At 50.0% G+C, this 21,059-nt stretch overlaps 1 protein-coding gene across 6 annotated transcripts; it reads left to right on the top strand.

The window, feature by feature from the left end:
* Nucleotides 1-276: 276 nt before the first annotated feature.
* LOC120953101 (14-3-3 protein zeta) lies at nucleotides 277-20,223 on the top strand. Of its 6 annotated transcripts, none has more exons than XM_040372787.2 (7): nucleotides 277-400; nucleotides 15,384-15,499; nucleotides 15,615-15,728; nucleotides 15,848-15,974; nucleotides 16,081-16,204; nucleotides 17,608-17,771; nucleotides 18,730-20,223. In XM_040372787.2, the coding sequence occupies exons 2-7, from the start codon at nucleotides 15,438-15,440 to the stop codon at nucleotides 18,883-18,885; spliced, it is 747 nt and encodes a 248-aa protein (XP_040228721.1). In that variant the 5' UTR covers nucleotides 277-400; nucleotides 15,384-15,437; the 3' UTR covers nucleotides 18,886-20,223. The 6 variants fall into 6 exon arrangements, with proteins under 6 accessions (XP_040228721.1, XP_040228716.1, XP_040228717.1 ...); XM_040372782.2 differs by lacking the exon at nucleotides 17,608-17,771 and adding an exon at nucleotides 16,635-16,798; XM_040372783.2 differs by lacking the exons at nucleotides 277-400; nucleotides 17,608-17,771 and adding exons at nucleotides 631-761; nucleotides 16,635-16,798.
* The last annotated feature ends 836 nt before the right edge of the window (nucleotides 20,224-21,059 follow it).

Genomic DNA, 21,059 nt, shown 5'->3' with positions numbered 1-21,059 from the left:
TTCAAAAATACATTACGAAACAATGTGAGGGAGCTAATGTACACTCAGCAAAAGTGTTGCAATAATTTTTCAAGATTGCTGACGTGACAGTTTGTTAATAAATTTCACATTAACGAGATTCATATGCCTGTTTTCGTACAAATTGTCACGCAAACTATTAAACACTCCTCTAAATGTTCTCAAAACTGAACATTTTCGATTGCGCTCAGACTAAGCTCCACCCGGACGCCCGTTTCGCGAGGCGCAATTTGAAAACGAGCTGAAGCGTTTCGGCTCAAGCGTTTCGCTCCATCTGTCAACTTTCCCATCTGCGCTGCTAAATTTTGCTACGAGCCGTGTAAAAAAGTCGTGTGTGCCATCGTAATTTTGTACGTTTAACTACCGCCTCTTCTTACCAAAAGTAAGTAAAACTGCGACCGCTTGTGCCCACCCACCGGGGACACCTGAAGTTTTCCCTCCCGGCACGCACTGTGTGGCCATTTTCTGGGACGGAAGTTTGAACCGCAATCCGGGGTGGGATTTTTTTCTTCTTCCATCTCTCACCCCGGTGTGACGCATCCGACACACACCCCGTGTGTCCGTGTGACGGTGTGTGTGTGTGTGTGTGTGCTCGCGCGCCTGTGTATGTCAGGGCAGCCATTTTGAGAGAGAGAGTCTTTGGGCGACGACAGCGAAGAACATCAGTTCGGTACGGTCATTGGAAGTGCGTTCGAACGCCGGTTGCAGCAGCAATTTCCCGTCTGATTCCCGGTCCATTAGGGGTAGGTTTTCCGAACGCCGCATAGCCACCTCAGGTCTCAGGTTGGTGCACTTTTTGGAGGGGTTGGGATGGGTGGCACGTTGCTGTGTTTGTCCAGAGTTGCCAAGCGGTGACGGAGGCGGCGGCGACATCGCTGGGTCAAAAGGTGGTAGTGGTGGCCCAACATAACTCTGGTACGGTGTGAGCGGTGAAAAAGTAAGAAAACGCAGCGCACACGCACGCCTCGGAACGGAAGTGGCCCGATTCGATCTCGCGTGAGTTTAACGTGCCACGAGGGAGGGGAGCGATGGGGAAGCGCATTAAATGATTTAAATGTAATTCTGCCAACCCTCTTCATGGTTTCCTTTTCCGCCACTCTGTTGGTGTATCTGTGTATGTGTGTGTGTGTTTTTTTTTTTTCATCCCCTTGACTTCCACATGTACGGCTATGTGTGTGGCTGTCGGTGTTCTGCCTGCTCTAGTGTGTTCAGTCAAGGAATTCGCGTGATCTTCGTGACAGTGTGTGCGTGTGGTGCGGGGCCCCGCATTTCAGTGTCCCTACGCCGACCTTTCCTCCGTCGTGCGATTCGTGCGTGTTAGAAACCAAGTGTGTGCGTGTCTGTACATGTGTGCTCGTACATTCGTGTGTGTGTGTAGGTTGGTGTATGCGAGAGTTTGTGTGTTAGAGGTGTGATGGGAGAGACTGTGGAAGAAAAAAACGACGTCATACGATCGAACGGTGGCAGGCGGCGGTTGGTGACACGCGCGTGACGGTAGAAGAAATTGAAGAAGCGCGACTGCGGCGGTGTGTGTGTGTGCACCCAACTTACCCTTACCGCCGGGAGCAGCGGTGAAGCAAAATTCCCGTACGATCACCAACACACGCGCATAATTGGGCGAAGGGTGGAACGGGAGCGAGAATGGGGCTTTCGGAAAAGCTCTACGCAATTTATGGCCCGGCTGGTGAGCTGACAAAAAATAGCTGAAACAGAACTTGATTTGATTATCGATAGATGATGAAGCATGCCGCGAAAGAGAGAGAGAGAGAGAGAGACAGAGTATGGAACCAGAGCCAGGCAAGAAAGAGATAGAGAAACAAAAGTTGGACGTGCAACCGAAATCCACACACGACGACACCGCAGTAGGCCGGCCGGATAGAGAGAGAGACACGGTCATGTTGGGGCCGCTGGCAGACCCCATCCCGTCCCCCGTTCCCCGCTATCTGAGAGGTTGGGTGGAGGTCGTTCATCTTCTTCGCCTCCGCGCGTGACCCGCGGAGGTTCCATTTTCCCGTCCATTTCTGTCACGGGCCACCACATCCGGCAGCATAAGTAGAGAAGTACGCATGTTTCTCGGAACAACCCTCCTCATCCACCGGGCGGTGGTGCTGCTGCTGCCGTCCCGCTTCAGCGTGTGGCCGCTCCGACGGATATGCGCGCGCGAGCTGGGGCGATGAGGATTTTCTAGAATTTTCTCACCCCGTCGCATGCCGTCGCTTTGGACCGGTGTATGAGGAGAGAGAAAGAGAGAGCGAGAGAGTGAGCGCTCGCACCGGAGAGCACGAACGGTAAAACGACAGAGTGAAAGGAGGTGCCACACTGCTCGAAAAGAGAAACCGAGCACCAACGGATCATCATCGCCATCATCATCATCATGTTGGTACACCTGTGTGTGCCATGGAAACGCGAGCGCAGAGGCACGTAAGGCGCACGCTAGATTGTGTGCAGGTTCGAGTCCCGGTTGCTGCTGCTGCTGCTGCTTGAGAAGAGAAGCGAAAAAAGCAAAAGCACGATGATTGCGAACCGGACTGCAGCTCCATCTCCTCGGTCGGGCCTGACCTTTTTGCTGCTATCAGTCGCTCGCGTTTGTGTTCGATTTTGCAGTTTCCGGCCTCGGGCCACACCTGTCCCCCTTCAAGCGGCCGCGAAGGGGATGCGGAGTATGTGGAGCGCGCCGGAAATGCTCCCAGCACTCCCTCCTCCCCCCCCCCTTTTTGACACGCGCCCATATGCACACGTTTCGCGCGTCTCCACCGGGGCCCGTGCGACCAGAATGGAATGGAATGTGCGCGCGTGTGTGTGAGTAATGCTCGCTCACACCCCTATTGGCTGCTGGTCTGGTGTGGCTGGCTGGCGAACGATTGGCGATGTTGCGTCTTGCTCGCACTGTCGCTCGCACACAAACACACATTCCCCAATCACACAGTTATCTGCTCCACCTCGCCCCCCACACAGTGCAAGAGGGTGGAGATGGTGTTGGGCGCCGCCGACCAAGAGCAACCTGATCTCAGTAGGTGTGCGCGCATGTGTGTGTGTGCTGAAGCTTTTCCTTCCTTCAGTTCTCGCTGTTTTCGCCGTCGTCAGATCTTTTTTTAATAGCTCTATTTCCCTTTTGCGCTGCTCCTGTACGTGCTCTTCCCATTCGGTCGCATGCGCACTCGCCGATATATCTCTGTCCCCCCCCCCTGTTCTGTGTCTCCCTCCATCCCTCAACAAGGGGATCCAAGTCTTCGCTGTGGGATGGGGTTGAGGGGTGTGTTCTGGGGACGGTGGAGCAGTATAATGGCTGATTAGTTAGCAGCATTGGTGGCAGCGGCGGCGGCGGCGACGACATGCGTCCAATCCAAAGGGGTTGAGATGGTGGAGCACTGTGCTGTACAAACGGGGACGGCGACAGCACAGAAATGAAAAAGAGAGAGAGAGAGAGAGTGAGAGAGAAAAACGTATGTGTCTATGTGCACGTCGGTGGAGCTGTGTTCGTCGCCGTGTTGCATATGTATATGAGTAATGAGGGAGGAGGGGGGGGGGGGGGTTAGAACGTTTTCAAGGCTAATTCGATTCCGAAGGTGGACGAGGGTGTGTGTGCGTGCAAAAAAAAGGAACAAAAAGAGTCAAACACACGGGCGCATGCATACTACTGCGACGCGCACGCTGTGTACATTCACGCGACAACGACGATGGCGAGGGACGCGAGACGGGTAACATTCCCAATTGAGGGCAGCGATTTGAACTAGATGGCTGAAAGGGAGATGCACACACACACATACATACACATATTCTGCTTGGTGGAAGGCACGAAGGAATAGAGAGGCGGTCGGCTAATTGGAACCCCCGCGCGCCGCCATTTGGAAGGACATTGCAAAGCGGCATTCTGGTCGAGCTGGGTTCTGGAGCCGGAGCGGAAGGGGCAGCGAAGAGGGCACCGTCTCCATTACGACACGATCGCCGGAATCGGTTGCTCCAGCCGGTTGCGCGAAGCTGCTTACACGCGAATGGCCTTGAGCAGTTGCGACAGCAGCACCAGCCCCAGCAGCACCCTTCAGAACATTGGCGGGAGCGAGCGAGAAACACGTGTGCAGACTTGCCTGGAGAAGAAGAACTAGTGGCCCGCCGACGCCGTTAAGCCCCGACCGTTCGACGCCGTAAAAAGTGCAGTTTCTCCACCTTCTCCTTCTTCTCCCCGCCGCCCCCGGCCCACTGACGGCATCATCTCCATCAAAGGCGAAGGAATGCTCGAACCGATCTTCACTTACCATATTCCAACAGCTTCTCGAAAGCCTTCCCACACCCGCCGCCCGCGTTGGGTGTGGTTTGGTGGAGAAAGTAAACGGCCATTCGCCGCCAGCGCATGCTGCGCAAAACATGCTGATGGAAACGCAAACAACACAGACACACAAACGAAAAACATAAATGCGTGTAGGAAGTGTAGGCGACGCGACGCGCCAAACCACATGATGACGCCGACCCCAAAAGGCGTTGGTGGAGGAGAGACTGTGGAGTGTGTGGTCTGTATGGAAATGAGATTGACAGCTTCCCGTCCCGTCACGACACACCATGTGTCCCCAAACCGCCTCACTTGCGTTGGCTGAACAATATTGCGTTGGAACAGCCTGGCCTTGCAGCCCAGTTTCGTCAATTCCTTCGATGCGTGCTGGAAAAGAGGGCTTCGCGGCATCATTCAGTGTAAGAGTGATGGTGACAATGATTTAAGGAGAAGCGCACATCAAACAAGTCAAACGGCGCACGCAGGAGCCCCCCCCCCCCCCCACAGTCGCTGGCGCGCGCGCATTCAATTGCGCGAGCGCACGCTTAACGGCTTCAAGAGAATGGAACGGCGTGGACGGTTTGGTTGACGTTTTTCGGCCATATATATTAATAAACCTTCACCATCACCCCCAACAGCAGCGCTCCTCTTTGTGTGTGTGTGGGAAGGCAGCGGAAACACATTGGCCACGGGTCTAATGCCAACACACACATCGAAAGAAGCTTGATGGCAGCAGAAGACGGTCAGCGAGGAGGTCATCGCTATCGATAGCCGTCCTAGGAGAGGGAATAACTCAACGTGCCCCTGTGGCAGGTGAAGAGGAGGAGAAGGTCTTGTTGGAAGGTGTTCCGTCCAGTGCTTTATAGTGAAGAAGCTTGTATACTCAAGATAAGAAACTCTCCACGGAACCACCAACGGAACTTGCCATCTACCTGGAATTGCCACCCCAAACTCCGGTACACCACCGATAAGACGTACGAATCTCTTCCCCACCTCCATCGTCGCAATAGGCAAGAACAAGTGGCGGATTGGTTGCGGGAAACTGGAGCCGTCCGGATTTAAAAAAAAAAAAAACACACAATCCTTGGTGGACAAATGGCGACGAAACGGGAGTGGAGAGAAGCTGTTGTTCGGGGGCTGTGTGTACTCACGAGTGTATATATGTGCCTAAACTGATATTTTTTTCACTTCTCGCCCCTGGGACACCCCTTCCGGGCAGGGCAGCCCGTCCGAAGGCTGTCCGATTGCGTATCTAAATTGCTTCCAACTATTAACGGTGTCGTTGCGGTCGATGTGGCGGGTTGCGGGTTGTGTGGTGGAGGAGAGGTTGTTTGTTGGTCTAGCGTGCCGAAAAGGGAGATCCCTTTGCGATCTCTTCTCGGGTCGCCTTTCGGGCACTTTTCGGGCGTCGTTTAGAGCGGAGGGGAGCCAGCCCCAGCCCAAACTCTAACGCGCGTCACCTTATTTACCCTACTGATTGCTCGCCTGTAGCAAATTGTTTTTCTGTACGTGGCGATATTGCATAACTCGCTCGGTCGCTCGGTCGCTCGCTCGCTGACGACAAAAGCATTATCACAGATAAGTAATGAACCAATTGGGGTGGGGCAGTGTGGGGAGAGTAGACAGTGCGACACAACTGTGTCGAATTGCGCCGCGGTGACTCGACTCGGCGGCGCGCAGGCACGTGAACAAAATCCGCTCCACGAGCACACGAGCAAAGAATGATGAATTTTTCCTCGCAGCAGTGACACAATTCCTCGTCGAGATGAGCTTCTTGTGCTTGTGACGAAAAAACGAAAAATACACACACACACACCAGCGGAAAGGAAGACGGAACAGGACACGGGGCGCGCGCACACTCCATTATAACCTCCGGCACTTCATTAGGGATGAAATTTTAAATTGCTTTGCCGTGTTGTTTTTTGCTGCTTTGTGCCGGCGAAAAGCGCGAGTGACGCTTGTGTTGTGATGAAAACTTTCCTAAAGGATGCTTATCATTTGCGCAAGAAGTGCAGAAAGGGGGGGAGGGGCTTTTCCTTTCCTTTCCTGTATGTCCTCTCGGCTCGCTGGTTCTCGCTTCCAGTGCTTTTGTTCTTGTTCTTGGCCTGGTGTCGCTTGTTGTTGTTGAGGCGCTCTCTAGCGCACATTATCTTAGAGCGAGCTAAAAAAGGGGCTAAATATAAAGGAGCCCTACTTCCCCTTCTTCCAGCATCCCAGCAAGGGGTGGAAAGAGCACAAGAAGAAAAGGAAAAAGCAACTCCCACTTTGCTCGAGTGCATTTGACGTTGCTTATTTGGATTTTTTGTGTCATTATTGTTGCTGGAAAAGAGGTTCCATCATTGTTGTTTTTTTTTAATGTCGAAGAGAAAGTATGTGTGTGTGCTTGTGCTTGTGGCAGTCATTTGCGCGGTCTCTGTGTGGCCAATTTTATCGCACAAGTTATTGCAAACCCTAAATGGCCATTGAATTTTAATGAAGCTTTCGGTGCGCCCTATAAATAGCGTAAGAATGTCCCTCTCGTGGGAGGGTCGTTTTTTTATTGCGCTGGCAAGAAAGACCTGACCGCAAACGCCGGCTCCGATAGAAAAGGATAGCCCGCCCATTCCCCCAGGGGGGTGTTGGCGGGAGGAGAAAGAGAGAAAGCAATGAAGCAACATATTGTATAACGTTGCACAACGGACAACTACACTGGCCGTGCGCGCGGTGTGCTTGTGGCCAATGGAGTCCTGCCCAGTGCTGCAGCACTGGACTGCTCAAGAAGATGCGTCTTCCGTCATTTAGGTGTGTGTGTGTGTGTGTCGTGCTAAATGCGCAAGGCTCTCCAATGCAGCGAAATAATGAAGATGACACAGATGAAGAGGAAAAGCCTCCGGTACTTTAAGGCATAAGGACCGCTTGCATGCTTGGGTTGTGCAGACTGCTGAAGAAACAACTCGACTGCTGCATAGCAATAGCACAAGAAGGAAAAGAATAAGAAGAAGAAGAAGAGGGCCTTATAGTGGAGCATCGCGCCATCATCATGCTGCAAATGCGAACCTTGTTGACTTAGGTCCTAATCATGCTGGAAACCTTCCTCCAACAAAAACAATTTGCGATTTCTGCTTCGGTACGTGTGTTTGTGGGTGTTTAGTGTGTTGGTTCTCACCTCAAGGGATATTGAAGTTTGTTCTCTGGAAAAACAGGAAAACTGGTCCATCGTGAAACCTCTTTGTGCAAGAAACAAGACCAAAAAAGGAAAAGTGTAGCGTAATATCATTTTCTCCTTCCACAACGCAACGCTTCGTCGGTTGCGTTGCTCCGAGAGCAGATCCTTCTAACAAAAAAGTTGGCAAAAAACCACACGAAAAAGGAAAGAGATATACAGGTTGGTGTGATCCTGGATGTGGAGCCCGGAACACGTAACACCGGAGCATGGAAGGAAAGGCTGCGCCGTCGCAGTTTGACCAATGCGTTATCCTAGCTCGCTCTATCTCTCTCTCTCTCTCCGTTGTACGGTTGCAGCTCCAGCTCCAGCCTGGCAGCAACCCAGAGCAGGATCGGACTAGGTCTTTCTTCCCCCCCATTTGCTCGTGTTCACGACCATATTGAAAGAATGTGCCAGAGATTGTACCGTACCCCGTGTGGTGTGTGTGTGGTGAATCGATCGATCGGGATAGCAAAAATAAAACCACGTTGCCTTTGATCATTAAAATCGAGACGATGGGGGTCGTTTGGATGTTTCAAGAGGCGTTGAGGCGTCCTCCTAGCGCTCGCCCGAATCCATCGTTCCGAGCAGGCTGGGGCTAGCTCGTTGTCAAGGAGGCTTGCTATGGAGATGCTCTAAAGTCGCAATCAACGAGACCTTTGGTCAAGCATCCTTACTACCGTACGTCGAATGTAAGTGGAAAGGCCGGATGTCGGATGACCGACCGCCGCACACAAACCGAAACGATCCTGGCCATCCTTTTCTACGGCCCAATCTTTTGCTAACCGGAAACCATTCCCACAGAAAAGGATGTATTGTAATGTAGGGGGGGTGGGGTCCACCATTTCCTCCACCTGGCTTGAAGATTCCTTGCCAGTTCCCGTCCACCTCCGTGAGGCCAAACCTTTTCTCGGTCTACCGTGCGCACGCGCATCCAATAAAATCATATTCTCGCGCTCGGTTCCCCACCGAACAACCACCACCACCACCACTCCTCCCTGCAAACCATGCGCTCGAAGCATTGGTGTTTCTCTCGCCAGCAGCTCTCGTCGGCCGGGAGCAATTGGGGGGATGACCGTGTTTTTTGTTTCTAATGCGTGTGGGATTGTAGCGTGCGAGAGCGAGAGACAGAACCAGTCCAAGTCCAAGAGGGATCAGCAAACGGAATCGCGTAGCAGCATAACAGCAGGCGCTGATGATGTTCAACATCCCCCCAGAAAGAGAGAGACAGAGAAAATAGATAGAGAGAGAGCAAGATAATGAAAATATATGGGAAAGCAAGAGAGAGAGAGCGAGAGAGAGCGAGGCCAGAGCGACACCGTCCCAGTGTCGGTATTTTTGAACGCACGAACGCGGGGCCGGTTCGGGACCAACCAACTCGGCAACCCAGGGCCAGTGTGTCAGTCCCGGAGTTCGTGCGAGCTTTTCACGACGCGTTCGGTTTTCTCGCTGCGTGCGTTCTGCTGCTGCCTTCTGCCCACTGTGTGTGCGGTGTGTGTATCTATAGTGTGTAGTTGGAGAGTAGGCTGGTACTCGCGTCGCCGTGTCCCCGTGTCGGTTTTTGGTGGAAGAACAGCGGCTCGCCCGTGCGGAAACGTGTAGGTTTTCCTTCCCCGGGGTGTCCCATCCGTCCCGAAAGGTGTGCAGGGAAAAGGGAGAAAGCAGTGTGGGGGGGGGGGGAGGAGGTAGAGACGGCGGTCTGTGAGAAGGGCGTGAACGCAGAGGCTTTCTGCGTGTGCAATTTGCCCGTTGCAGACACAGCCCCATGTCTCGTCGGGAAAGAATTTGCTCGACGGCTGTCCCCGCCCCGTCGCTCTTCTACCCGTCTTCTTATTGTTTTCCAACCACCCTTCCACCAACAAGCGAAAGACACACGAGTTTCGCATTTTCGCCTACCCCTTCTCCCCCCCCCCCCGCCCATCATCCATCAGTGGCGTCAGTGACGATCGCCGCCGCCGTCGCCGCATCCTCCCCCGTTGGTGTGATAAATTTCATGCGAGGAAAAACGTCTGCCTGGCTGCCTGGTTCATACTTTTTTATAGACGGAAAATGGTCTTCTTTTTCTGCGCCTTGGGGCCGTGCAAAACGGCGATGCAACGAATCGAAGATGGCGGCGTGTTCTGGGAAAAAGGGAATAAAATTCCGACACTACCTACCGCGCAACACTTCCCTAGCAACAAGAGCACCACTATGATTGACTTTGAACCTGCAGGAAGAAAGCGGTGGAAAACTCTCCCCACCGTGCGTGCGTGCGTGCGTGTGGATCTCTCTTTTCCGTTTTATCAGTGTGTGTGTGAGTGGGGTGTGCTCCTTCTGCTCTACGCGGGGGCTTCCTCCGGGCAATAGGCCAAACCATTCTTTTCGGACTAGAAATTGCGTACGTTCTGAGGACAAACCCCTACGTTTGTATGTGTGTGTGCGTTTGTGTGTGTGTGCGCGTGTGCAAAAGAGTCTCGGCGGCTCCAAGAAGCTTGGACGGACGGACAGAGTTATGCCTGTGGCGTGTGTGTGTGTGCTGGGTTAAGGAATAGTATGCATTAAAGAAGACGAGTACGTCACACGGAAGCAAATGAATTTGAAAGCTAAATTCAGATCGGTGAAAATCGATTTGGGGAAATTCGGTGAAGATAAAGCATTTGGTGGATGTGCTGAGGTGTGTGTATGTAAGAGAGAATGAGAGAGAGCGAGAGAGAGAGAGAGTATGCAGACTGTGTGGAACCAAGAGGTTTGCCAGGTTCAGAATTGTGTCATACGTCATTTATCAGACTTCACCATGTGTCCAGATGTAAAGACAATCAAATGTGTGCCTCTGTCTTAATACCTGGATCTAAATACTATTTGCAATACTTTTAGCAGCTCATATTACAATTAGAAGAAGAATCTACCTGATCTGTTAACAAAAGTTGCTGCATACGAATCAATTTGACCCGTTAGCGCGATGTCCTTCTGATCGCTTTATGGGCGTATAATCGATTCTGTGAGCTTGCGCCCGGTATCGATTTTTCACCTCGTTTTTCCAACATCATCATCATCATCGACATCGACATCTCTACCTCTCTGCCTGCGCCTGCTTTGTGGTCTAGATAAGATCTGGAGCTGTAGAGCACACGCAAGTACTCACACACACACACACATGGTTTGGGGGTTTATCGAGCTGCTGGCTCAGCTGAGTTGAAGAGGAGATGATTCCCAGCAGAAAACATAAAATATCCATTTGCAAGAGAAAGAGCAAGGGCGTGTGAGAGAGAGAAATTCTCCCTGGGAGAGCAAGAGAGAGGAGAACATTGGCCAGAATCAATCATCAGAAGATGCCGTTGTTTTCTCGAACATTGTTGGGCTGCGGAATCGGTAGAATCAATACAGGCAGCAATCTATTTCCATCACGCGCCATTCTTTACGTGCTCCCTTCGCCGGGAAATCTACGAAAGCAGCAGAACGCAACCGAAGTGTAGCTGTTAGTTGCTATTGCAGATGGAAAACGAACGACGTCTAATGGAAAACCGGCTGGTGCGCGCAGAGAAGCGCTGATCGAAAATGACAAAGAGCAGGGCGACTCGAATTCTGACAGTGGAAGAAGAAGAAGAAGAAGAAGAAGAAGTCTCCAACCGGGCTCCACTCTAGATGTCATCCAACAGTGCCAACGGCATACACGCATCATCATGGCGATATCAAACGATGGCGCATTAGGCCGCTGGGCAGGCTGTAGGAGAAATTGAAGACGCGATTGTAGTAGAGGCACACCTTAGAGGGCCTGACGACGTTGGTCGGTGACGCCGGTAAAACTTTTCTTTTTTTATTATATGCCCGGTAAAAGTAACGCCACACAATGCATCTCTGTGTGTGTGTGAGTTGGACCCGGACCAGCTTCATTGGGGAGGTGCAATTTTCATTTCCAATGTTCCGATTTTCGTTATTTTTGGGGTAGCCGCCACATGGTCGATGGTGTGTGTATATGTGCATTTTTTTTTCAAACGTTCCTCCCGATTGAAGGAAAGTAGCTTCGTTTCGAAAAAAACGAATTGCGGAATGTGAACGGAATGCAACAAACGCACACACGGAAAGCGGTTACGGATGAAGATACCACCACGTTAACGGGACAATTCCATTCGAAGCGCGAAGAAGGAATGGAATGATGAAACGGAAACTCTCCAAACAGAGGGAGGATGATGGGAGAAAAGGAAACGGCAGCATAGACAAAAATTGTGTGTGTTTGTATGGGGTTGCATGCGTCAACACCGGCAACGGCAGACAAGAGCAGACAAAAGCAGCACTCGTCGTCATCAGCCGAATCATCAAACTGGCGTTATGCTGGTGGATCCCGCGAGAGACCCCACCGATTGGTGTGTAGAGAAGATCGGAGCCACACTCACCAATATCTGCTCGGATGCAATATCTGCTGCCCGGGAGTCATATTGCTGTGGCCGAGGCATTCGAGAAATTCTGTTGGCGCGTGTGTTGTTGCGCTAACGCTCTGGATGAAGTGAAACATCCGCTGGCACGATGATGATGATGATGATAATTGCATCTCATCTTTCCAGACACACAGCATTCCCGTCCGGCGGGACTGGATGGGCTTTTCTCTCTCTATCTCGCCTCGTCTCTGTCTAGTGCATCGCTCACAAACCAATGGTTGGGTCCGGTGCAATCGGATTTCCGATCCGGATTGTTTTTCACGCGCAGCTGGCTGCCCTTTAGTGCCTTTTTCAGGGCCATCTCATATCACACACACACACAAACTCGAAAAGTCCAGCACATATATGATAATTGTGGGAGTAGTGAGTGGGACGGGCGAGCGGTTGCCACCGTTTGCGCGCTGCGGCACTGGTGCTATGTATTTATGAAATTATTTTTTATTGATTTTCCCAATCGGTTCCGCACGCGACGACAACGAATGGTAATACCAGGGGAGGCGGGAAGGCTACTGTTCCGCTTCCGCATGCTAACGCCTTGCCTAGCTGGGCGCGCGTGGGCAGAGGTCGCACCGCTACCAACCGGGTCGGGTGGTTGATTTCTAAAAGCGCGACGACGGTGTTGTTATCGAGATCTCATTAAAACTTTTAACTGCTTCTCGAGGGCCTCATTTGTCGAGCGACGAAGGGGTTGCATTGGTAAATGGAGAATCAACTGCCTTGCCTCCACCCACCCGCAGCTCCCCATCATTCCCGGGGTGCCGTTGAGTCAGTAGTCAGAGTGTGGCATTGAATGGTGTGACGCCTTTTGGGGTGTGCGTATAAAGCGCGCTTAACATGGACCTCCTTTCGGGCCGGTTTCTCGCATTTAACCACTGGCTGGAGAGAATTGGAAGGGTGGGGTGGCCCGTAATTGACGATAGTCGCGCGCGCGCCCGCTCTGTAAGGCGATGGAGCAGCATGGTTGTTAATGGCAACCTACCATCACTACCACGCACTTACACAAACGTGTACCACAGCACCACCACCACCACACACACACACGCCTCATGCAAACACGCACGGATGACTCACTGTTGTATGGTGGCGACTGACGCGATGCCGTTTTGGAACAGTGTCACCAGAAGGGAGTCATGCACGAGAAAGGGCAACTGGAGAGATAAAGAGAGAGAGTGAGAGCGAGCAAGAGAGAAAAAGGCCGATTGAAAAGAGCGTGTTAGTGGGGATAGGCAATCGACCGCCGTCTTTTTTTCGATTAGTTAGATTAGGAACGTCGCAACGACCGGAAGACGGTTCAGAAGGGGCCCTTACCAGTGTCGGCAGAACTTACCGGAGAGAGAGGACAGAGAGAAGGTCTGTACCGATTTGGGTTCAACACACACTCATCCGTTCCCAAGAGGAGGTGAGGTGAATAACACTGTTTGTGCTGGATGAATGTTTGCGCTTACGTCCAACATCGTCATCCCCCTTACCCCACTCCTTTTGGCTCTTGTGTTTCACAAGAAGGAAGAGGAAAATAGTTATTTTAGATATTTTCATTTTCCTCATATTGTCGGGCATGACGCAATCTCTGCCGAGGGGTACGATTCGATCCGATCCAGTCCACTACTCCCCAGAGGGTGTGCGTGCGTACGTGTGTCCTATTACCACCGATGATGCTTTCTTCAAAATAGTCCAACGCCAACGTCGATTTCTTCCGTCGAGTGTATGTGCGTCTTCCGAGTGCGAGCAAGCGAGAGTGTATGTGTGTGTGTGTTGGAAATGATGGTGTATGTGTTGGTAGAGGCAGATTTTCAACGTTTTTAATCTTCCCCGGTCGGCTAATCAAACATTCAATTTTGCGGTTGCTGTGTGTCCGCACACAAACAGAAATTTGCCAAATTCTCATATTCTGTGTGTGTGTTTGTGCGATTACGATCCTTTTGTGCTTTCTCTGTCTCTCTTTCTCCCGTTCTTCCTCTTACACCACCGGCCTGCGTGACCTCCGGGGTTTGACGCATCTGTCCCGTGTCGGATTACGTCATCATCACCAAAGAAGCGCCGCCGCCGAGAAGAGGAATCACGTTTCTTACTTATGCGCTGGCCGTCGCTGCCAAACTGCAAATGCGGCGGTACTACGCCTGACCCTATCTGTGTGTGTGTAATTGTACGAACAGTCTGTGCGAATGGGGTTTTATACGTTCTTCTCTCTGAGTGTGTGTTAGTAGTGGTGCAAGGGACCTTGGATTTGGGCAAATGAGAGTGTCGGCCCGGGAATGTTGGCGCCCCCCGGTTGTGTGTTGGCGTGTTAGTCATCGAGGACCGCAAATTGTTCCGCATGAGCCGTTGGAAAATATGGTTGGTGTTGATGCAAATACGGATGCTTCTGGCCACGCGCTGAGTAATCGGATAAAACCAAACCTCATCTCCTCTTGCACCATCCGACAGCTCGTAAATCATCTTCCTCGTATTGCTGCTCGACTCGACGATTTATTTAAAAATATCTCTTGCCAATGCAGCTGTATCGAACGATTTTTGCAGCAAAAGTACGAGCTGCCTGCATGAGTGTGCGAGAGTGTTGGGTTGAAATGTGTTCCTTTTTTTCTGGAGCCGCCGGTCTACTATTTCCAACTGGCAAATCCTTTTTTACACACACACACACACACTCACTCGAGAACGCGTGGTGGCAGAATATCGATCAACAGAGCACGAACTGTGCGTCGCAACTGCATCACTCCATCACCACTACGGACCTCCAGCCCTCTTAGTGGTCGTCGTGGTGGACTACTTAGCTGGCTCTTAGTTGGCACGGTTCGGTCGTGTTGAAAGAGAGCGCAGGCGAGATTTTTTGCGCTGCGCTCTTCCAATCGATACACCCGTTCGCCGCTCGGTTCCCCCCGAATCGACTTTCCCCAGTCTGTGTTGGCAGAGCGGCAGCCTTGGTGTGGTCAGTGTCCTGATTCCACTGCGGCACAATATTCATCTTGCAGCAACACACCGCAGCGCACCGTACACACAGTACTACACGGTTGTTTGTCCTCCTAACACAGAGTGTGTGTGTGTGAGTGAGTGTGTGTCTGTGTGGGTCAGCGTGTGAACAGTGTGTGTCTGTGTGTGTGTTTGCGTTGCTATGCGGTGTGGCGTGTCATTTGGTAGTGGCAAAGTCACCGGGTTTAATTGCGTTCGATAGAACAACTAATCGCCGAAGGATCGGGATCTAGCAGGCTTTGCTACTGCTGTGTGTCATTTCCCAGTCAGATGGAGGCCGAAATCAGTGAATCTATTCTGCTGCTGTGGTTAATAATGAACTAAAAGTTGTGTCCCTCGTAAAAGCGGTTAATTGTGTTTGTTGCACAAACAGCAACTTCCCCCCAGGACCGTATAAAGTTTTATGAGCCCTTGTGTTTACGTTGCTCAGGAGTGTGTTGCTATATTTTTTCTATATTCCTTACCTCAGCTCTTTTAATGGTCCATAATCTCGCTAATAATGGCTTCCGTTTCCTTTTATCTCTTCCCCTTCTCCTTGCAGGAAGTTTCTCTCGTTTTAAGCTAGTGAAAGAAAAGCTAATCCAGAACACTCAAAATGTCTACCGTCGACAAGGAAGAGCTAGTGCAGAAGGCAAAACTAGCCGAACAATCTGAACGGTAAGTTTATGGGGGGGGAGGGTTATAATCACTCCACCACCAAAACGGAACTCGCTCATTGCTGTGTCCATGTGTCCTACATTTGCTTTCTGTCTGCTTTCAAATACACTTCCAGATACGATGATATGGCACAGGCAATGAAATCAGTAACAGAAACCGGAGTGGAACTGTCAAACGAGGAAAGGAACCTACTGTCCGTCGCTTACAAGAACGTCGTCGGTGCCCGAAGGTATGTGTGTGTGTGTGTGTGCAAAAACTGGGAACGACCACAATGGCACGTGTGTGATCTAGTTTAATTGACTGACGGTATGTGTTTTCTGCTCTATTGTTCTTTCGTCCCCACGACAGATCATCATGGCGAGTGATATCGTCGATTGAACAGAAAACGGAATCCTCTGCCCGCAAACAGCAACTGGCACGAGAGTACCGGGAACGAGTTGAGAAGGAACTGAGGGAAATCTGCTACGAAGTGCTGGTACGTAAAAGAGGCGGTCCTGTGATGCTGTAATCATGCTGAAATGCTAATTTTACTCCATTTTCCATCTCTCGTTCTACCTCTCTCTCTCTCTACGCATACACAGGGTCTGCTGGACAAATTCTTAATTCCCAAAGCCAGTAATCCAGAGAGCAAGGTGTTTTACCTCAAAATGAAGGGAGACTACTACAGATACCTAGCTGAAGTAGCCACCGGCGAAACCCGCCACAGTAAGTCCATCCTGTTTATCCAATTCGTGCGTGAACGTGCGACCGCGGGAGGCACTGTGCTTACAGTATTGTGACGTCTGTGGTGTACCAACAAACGTACCCATGCTCTGCCGCATTGCCTTCCGACGTTTCACAGTCCCAAACTCCAGAACTCCCGTTCTCCCAGTCCTCCATTTCCATATTTACTATGCATCACCCTTCCAATCTCCAACCTCTCTCTCTCTTTATCTACCCTTGCGTTATCATACACAGTGGAAACACGTACTAATTATATTCGCACATCTTTATCTCTTCTCCATAATGCATCGTTTCCATTCGCTCGCATTCCAACGTACGCCGCCCTGTTACGTTTACGTAATGCCCTGCGCGTGGTAATGCGATGTGCTGCTCTCTGTGGTCGCGCACTATCAAAACCAATCGCCACAAACAGCCGTAGTTGACGATTCCCAAGCCGCGTACCAGGATGCCTTTGAAATTAGTAAAGGCAAAATGCAGCCAACACATCCTATCCGATTGGGTCTTGCGCTCAATTTCTCCGTCTTCTATTACGAGATCCTAAACTCGCCCGACAAAGCCTGCCAGCTGGCTAAACAGGTCAATTATGATGCTTCCAATTCCGAACGCTGCGATTATTAATGTTGTTTCCTCGCTCTCCCCGGGCGACGGCGGCTGCTTACGTTACTCTCGGGCCATGTTGTCTTCAACTGTTTCAGCTCAATCGAAATAATTATAATATACACACAATCTCTCTCTCTCTCTTACTCACACACACCCACAGGCAAATGCACGCTTTTGGCAAACTCTACTGCTAGTGGTGGCGTGTGTGTGTCTGTGTGGCTGCGCAGTAATGTTGTGGTGATATGGTTTGCGTGTCCCTCCCCTCTCTCTCTCTCTCTCTCTCTTTCTGTTTGCGGTGATATCGGGGTTTGCCGTTGTTTGAACTTTTGTTTGTCTCAATTGCCAAGAAAATGCACGCTCGAGCGAGAATGGCACTCGTTTCGAGACGCTCTACCTTTATGACTTTATGTATCTTTAACAACGTGTAGTTTATTGACAACATTTATGTTGAAGCACACACAAAGGACGATAGCAATCCGAGTGTGTGTGTGATCGTTGCTTAGAGTATCTATCTGTGCCGTTTCCCAGTTTTACATGATCTCCTTGCGCTCAACGTTTTTTTTCACAATTTCTTCGTTACATCCCTGTGCAAGCTGTGCTCTCTGGTGTACACTCCTCTACATTATTAACCCAAAAAACATACTAATCCTTGCAAAGAAGAGAACGTATGCAAAGTGGTCACAGGTCACATGTACGCCTGTTCGGCGCAAAAAACAAAAAGTCTGCATCATTCTGACTCCTCCAGTCTCTCTCTCCCTTTTTTCTTCTTCTTCTTTTTCCTTTAGCTGTGGTTGAGGATTCGCAGAAATCGTATCAGGAAGCGTTCGATATTGCAAAGTCGAAAATGCAACCCACGCACCCGATTCGGTTAGGTCTAGCGCTGAACTTTTCCGTCTTTTACTATGAAATCATAAACTCTCCAGCACGGGCTTGCCATCTGGCGAAGCAGGTTAATGATTGGATTTTCCTTTACTTTAATCATTATTTTGTCGTGTGTTCTTTTTTTTCACTTCGTTTTATGATCGGATATCTGTTAGGGTTAGGTGCCTCTATGTGTTTTATTATTGGTTGTTTCCATTTAACACACTTATTTCATTGTTTAGTATTTATTTTGCATAGCTCGCTCTTATCTCTTATTTGTTGTCTGCCATTCAACCAATTAAACATAGTTTAAATCGTGCAGAAACTTCATTGATTAAGTTTTTGGTTGAGAAAATCTATTTGTTTGCTCTAATCGAGTTACTGAGGTGTCACATGTGTTACTAACATAGGAACTATCTGCTGCCTGATGCTGCCCACTAACTACTAACCGAATGCGCTTGCAAGATTTGTACAATCCATCAAGATCCCAGAAACTATTCCTGGCTCAGATGAAAACGTGTAATCCCCTAACTCCCCAATTAACTCTCTGTTGCCTGTGCCTGTGCCCTTAATGCAGTTAATATCATAACCGTTGTTGTGCAATTCATCATACGCAAACCCACCGGAAAGACCCACAGATTCGATAGCGGGACACGACCAATTTACGCATCTCACGCATGTATGCGCGCGCAGCTCTGTGATTGTTGTGTATTTTATTTATTTTGATCGATTGAAACGTACGTGGCTCAGAACGGAAGCCGGTTGCTGTGTCCGGTTTCGAGCAGATTGACAGTCAGCAAAGCGGAATCATGGTTCTTGCTTTGAAGAACAGTCAACCTGCTAGGAGGAGGAAACCATTTAGAGTGTGGAAAATAATGTAAACTTTATCTTCATTTCACGAAATCCCCTCGCGGCCTCTCCGGACCTCTTTTGGTGGATCTGATGGACGGATGGACGGGACGGATGGCTTTGTCACTTGTGTTTGCCGCTGGACCTGTGGATGTGGATTGTGAACGCTCTGTCCCCAACACCCCATCCAACGACAGGCATTCGATGACGCGATTGCTGAGCTGGACACGCTGAACGAGGACTCCTATAAAGACTCGACACTCATCATGCAGCTGCTGCGAGACAACCTGACGCTGTGGACGTCCGATACCCAGGGTGACGGTGACGAACCACAGGAGGGTGGCGATAATTAACCAAACTAAAATTAAAGCGAAACAAAAAACCACACACACGCATACACACTACCAACAACAACAACAAAACAACCAACATAGACACGCAGACACGAAACACGCCACACACACACACATTACACGGTACACATTACACTACAGACACAAACACACACACTTAAAGCATAATAGAAATTCCTTTTGACTATTGATTAATACGAGACAGCGGAAGGGAACCGCCACCATCACCACAGTTGGTGTTGTGCGAAGAAGATGAAGCGAGCGCAGATAAAAAAAAGAGTAGCTTCCGCAAAACATAGCAAAATATCGTGCAAGAAGAGCAGCAGGCACCACCGCGTCAGTGTCTCAGTAACAGCAAGTCAGCAAGTCAGCAGGTCAGCAGCAGCAGCAGCAACAGCCAAACGATGATGGTATGAATGTTGGACTGGAAAGTAGCAAAGAACACACAACACAACACATCAGTCATCGATCGAGGCAGAGATAGAGAGTAACGAAAGCAGGCAAGCCTTTTCCCGTTTGTGCTCCGTGGCCGAACGGAGACGTACATTAGTTCGGTTTCTTGCGAACGAGAGTGAATTCACTCTCGGGTTAGCACAGCACTCAGCATCAGCAGGTCCGGAAACGGAAGAAGTAGTAGGCATAAAGTAGACCAGCCAGCCAGACAGCCGCGCGGATACTCTCGTCGCTTGTGATGTGTACGTCGTCATCCTTGTGTCATCGCGCAGGAACTATGTGGGTGTGTGTGTGTGCGTGTGTGGATGTGTGTGTTATGTCAAAGAAGAAGGAACGCCCGAGGAACTGGCATAATTTTGTTGCTTTTTAACGAGCACGAAATAAAGGATTGGTGTAACAATAACAACAAACCATAGCAAGTAACAAGGTGAGAAAAAGGGCACGAAATGAAGAAAGCAGAGCTGTTGCCTTAGCGCTCATTCTGCTCGAACGCATTATGTGCTTACTAACAACCCACACACACACTCGAAACGGCAGCGAGAAAGAAATGATTAGTCTTTTTTTTAAAAGCACTGTACTACCTCCGTAGTGCAACGGGAAGCGGGCAAAAATATACACGCACTCACACACACTCACACACGCATACATATTATCAGAAATTGGATTTCTGAAATCTGGTAAGAGAGAAAGAGAGAGGAAAAAACATCATCTCTATCAAAAGCATAACGGGGGCCAATGATGACGAACAATATGCCAAGCAAACCAATCGAAGGCTAAACAGAACAAAGAAAGAAGAGAGAAAAGAGGCATTAACATACAGATGAAAAGAAGGTAAAAGTCTAAACGATGAGTGGCAAACAAACAAAACAAACAACTCAAAAACTACATGTTTATAATGTATGTTCTATTGCTATAGTCCCTGTTTTCCTCCCTGGGTCCTGAGAAAAGAAGCAAACAAGCAATCTCTCCCCGGCCTCCCCCCTCCCCACCCCTATCCACGATTAATTCTCATTGAAGTGGATGTATATGTGTGTGCGTGTGCGTGTGCGTGTGTGGAGATGTTTTTCCGAATCCCCCCACTCACTACTTTGGTAACTTTTGTCGATTAATGAATGTGCGTGCGTGCGTGCGGTGTGTGTGTGTATGAGCGATGGGAGGAGGGGGAGGAACCTCGATTACAACCAAAGGATTGGGGGCGAGGGAGAGGAAGTAGCACTTGGATTATTCTGAAACGATCGCGTACGATCATGTCTGTTTGTCTCTGTTGCGGCACACTTGCGTGCCAATTTGCGCATTGAATACTCTTAAGGTTAAGGCACAAGGAGGCACCATTGCGGAGCGTCCTCGGGGGCGCTTTTTTGGATGGAAGTTTGTGTATGTGTGTTCCGTTGAATGATTCCCCCCCTTCCCCCCACCCTCCGAAAAGAAGCGATTGGGGGGAGGGGTCAAATATGCAAAACATATTTATCTAAATGTGTCTTCACAGCAAATGTGTCCCTTGTGTTGCTGTTGCTGTTTCCCGAATTTTCTGTGAGATGGATATAACCCTTCTCCCTTCTCTTTCTTCCCAACTCGATATATGGATCAAACACAAAGCTCTTCTATAAATGTCTACACACTCTACACAAAACGAAGCCAATGAATGTCCACAAATCACAAATCACGTGTTGGCCCCGAATCGTCGTCCTTTCTTCCAGTAACGATTGCACCCCACACGCTCG

This window comes from Anopheles coluzzii, chromosome 2 (assembly GCF_943734685.1).
Source record: "Anopheles coluzzii chromosome 2, AcolN3, whole genome shotgun sequence".
Classification (NCBI taxonomy): Eukaryota; Metazoa; Arthropoda; class Insecta; order Diptera; family Culicidae; genus Anopheles; species Anopheles coluzzii.
This window is presented reverse-complemented; position numbering and strand designations above follow the sequence as displayed.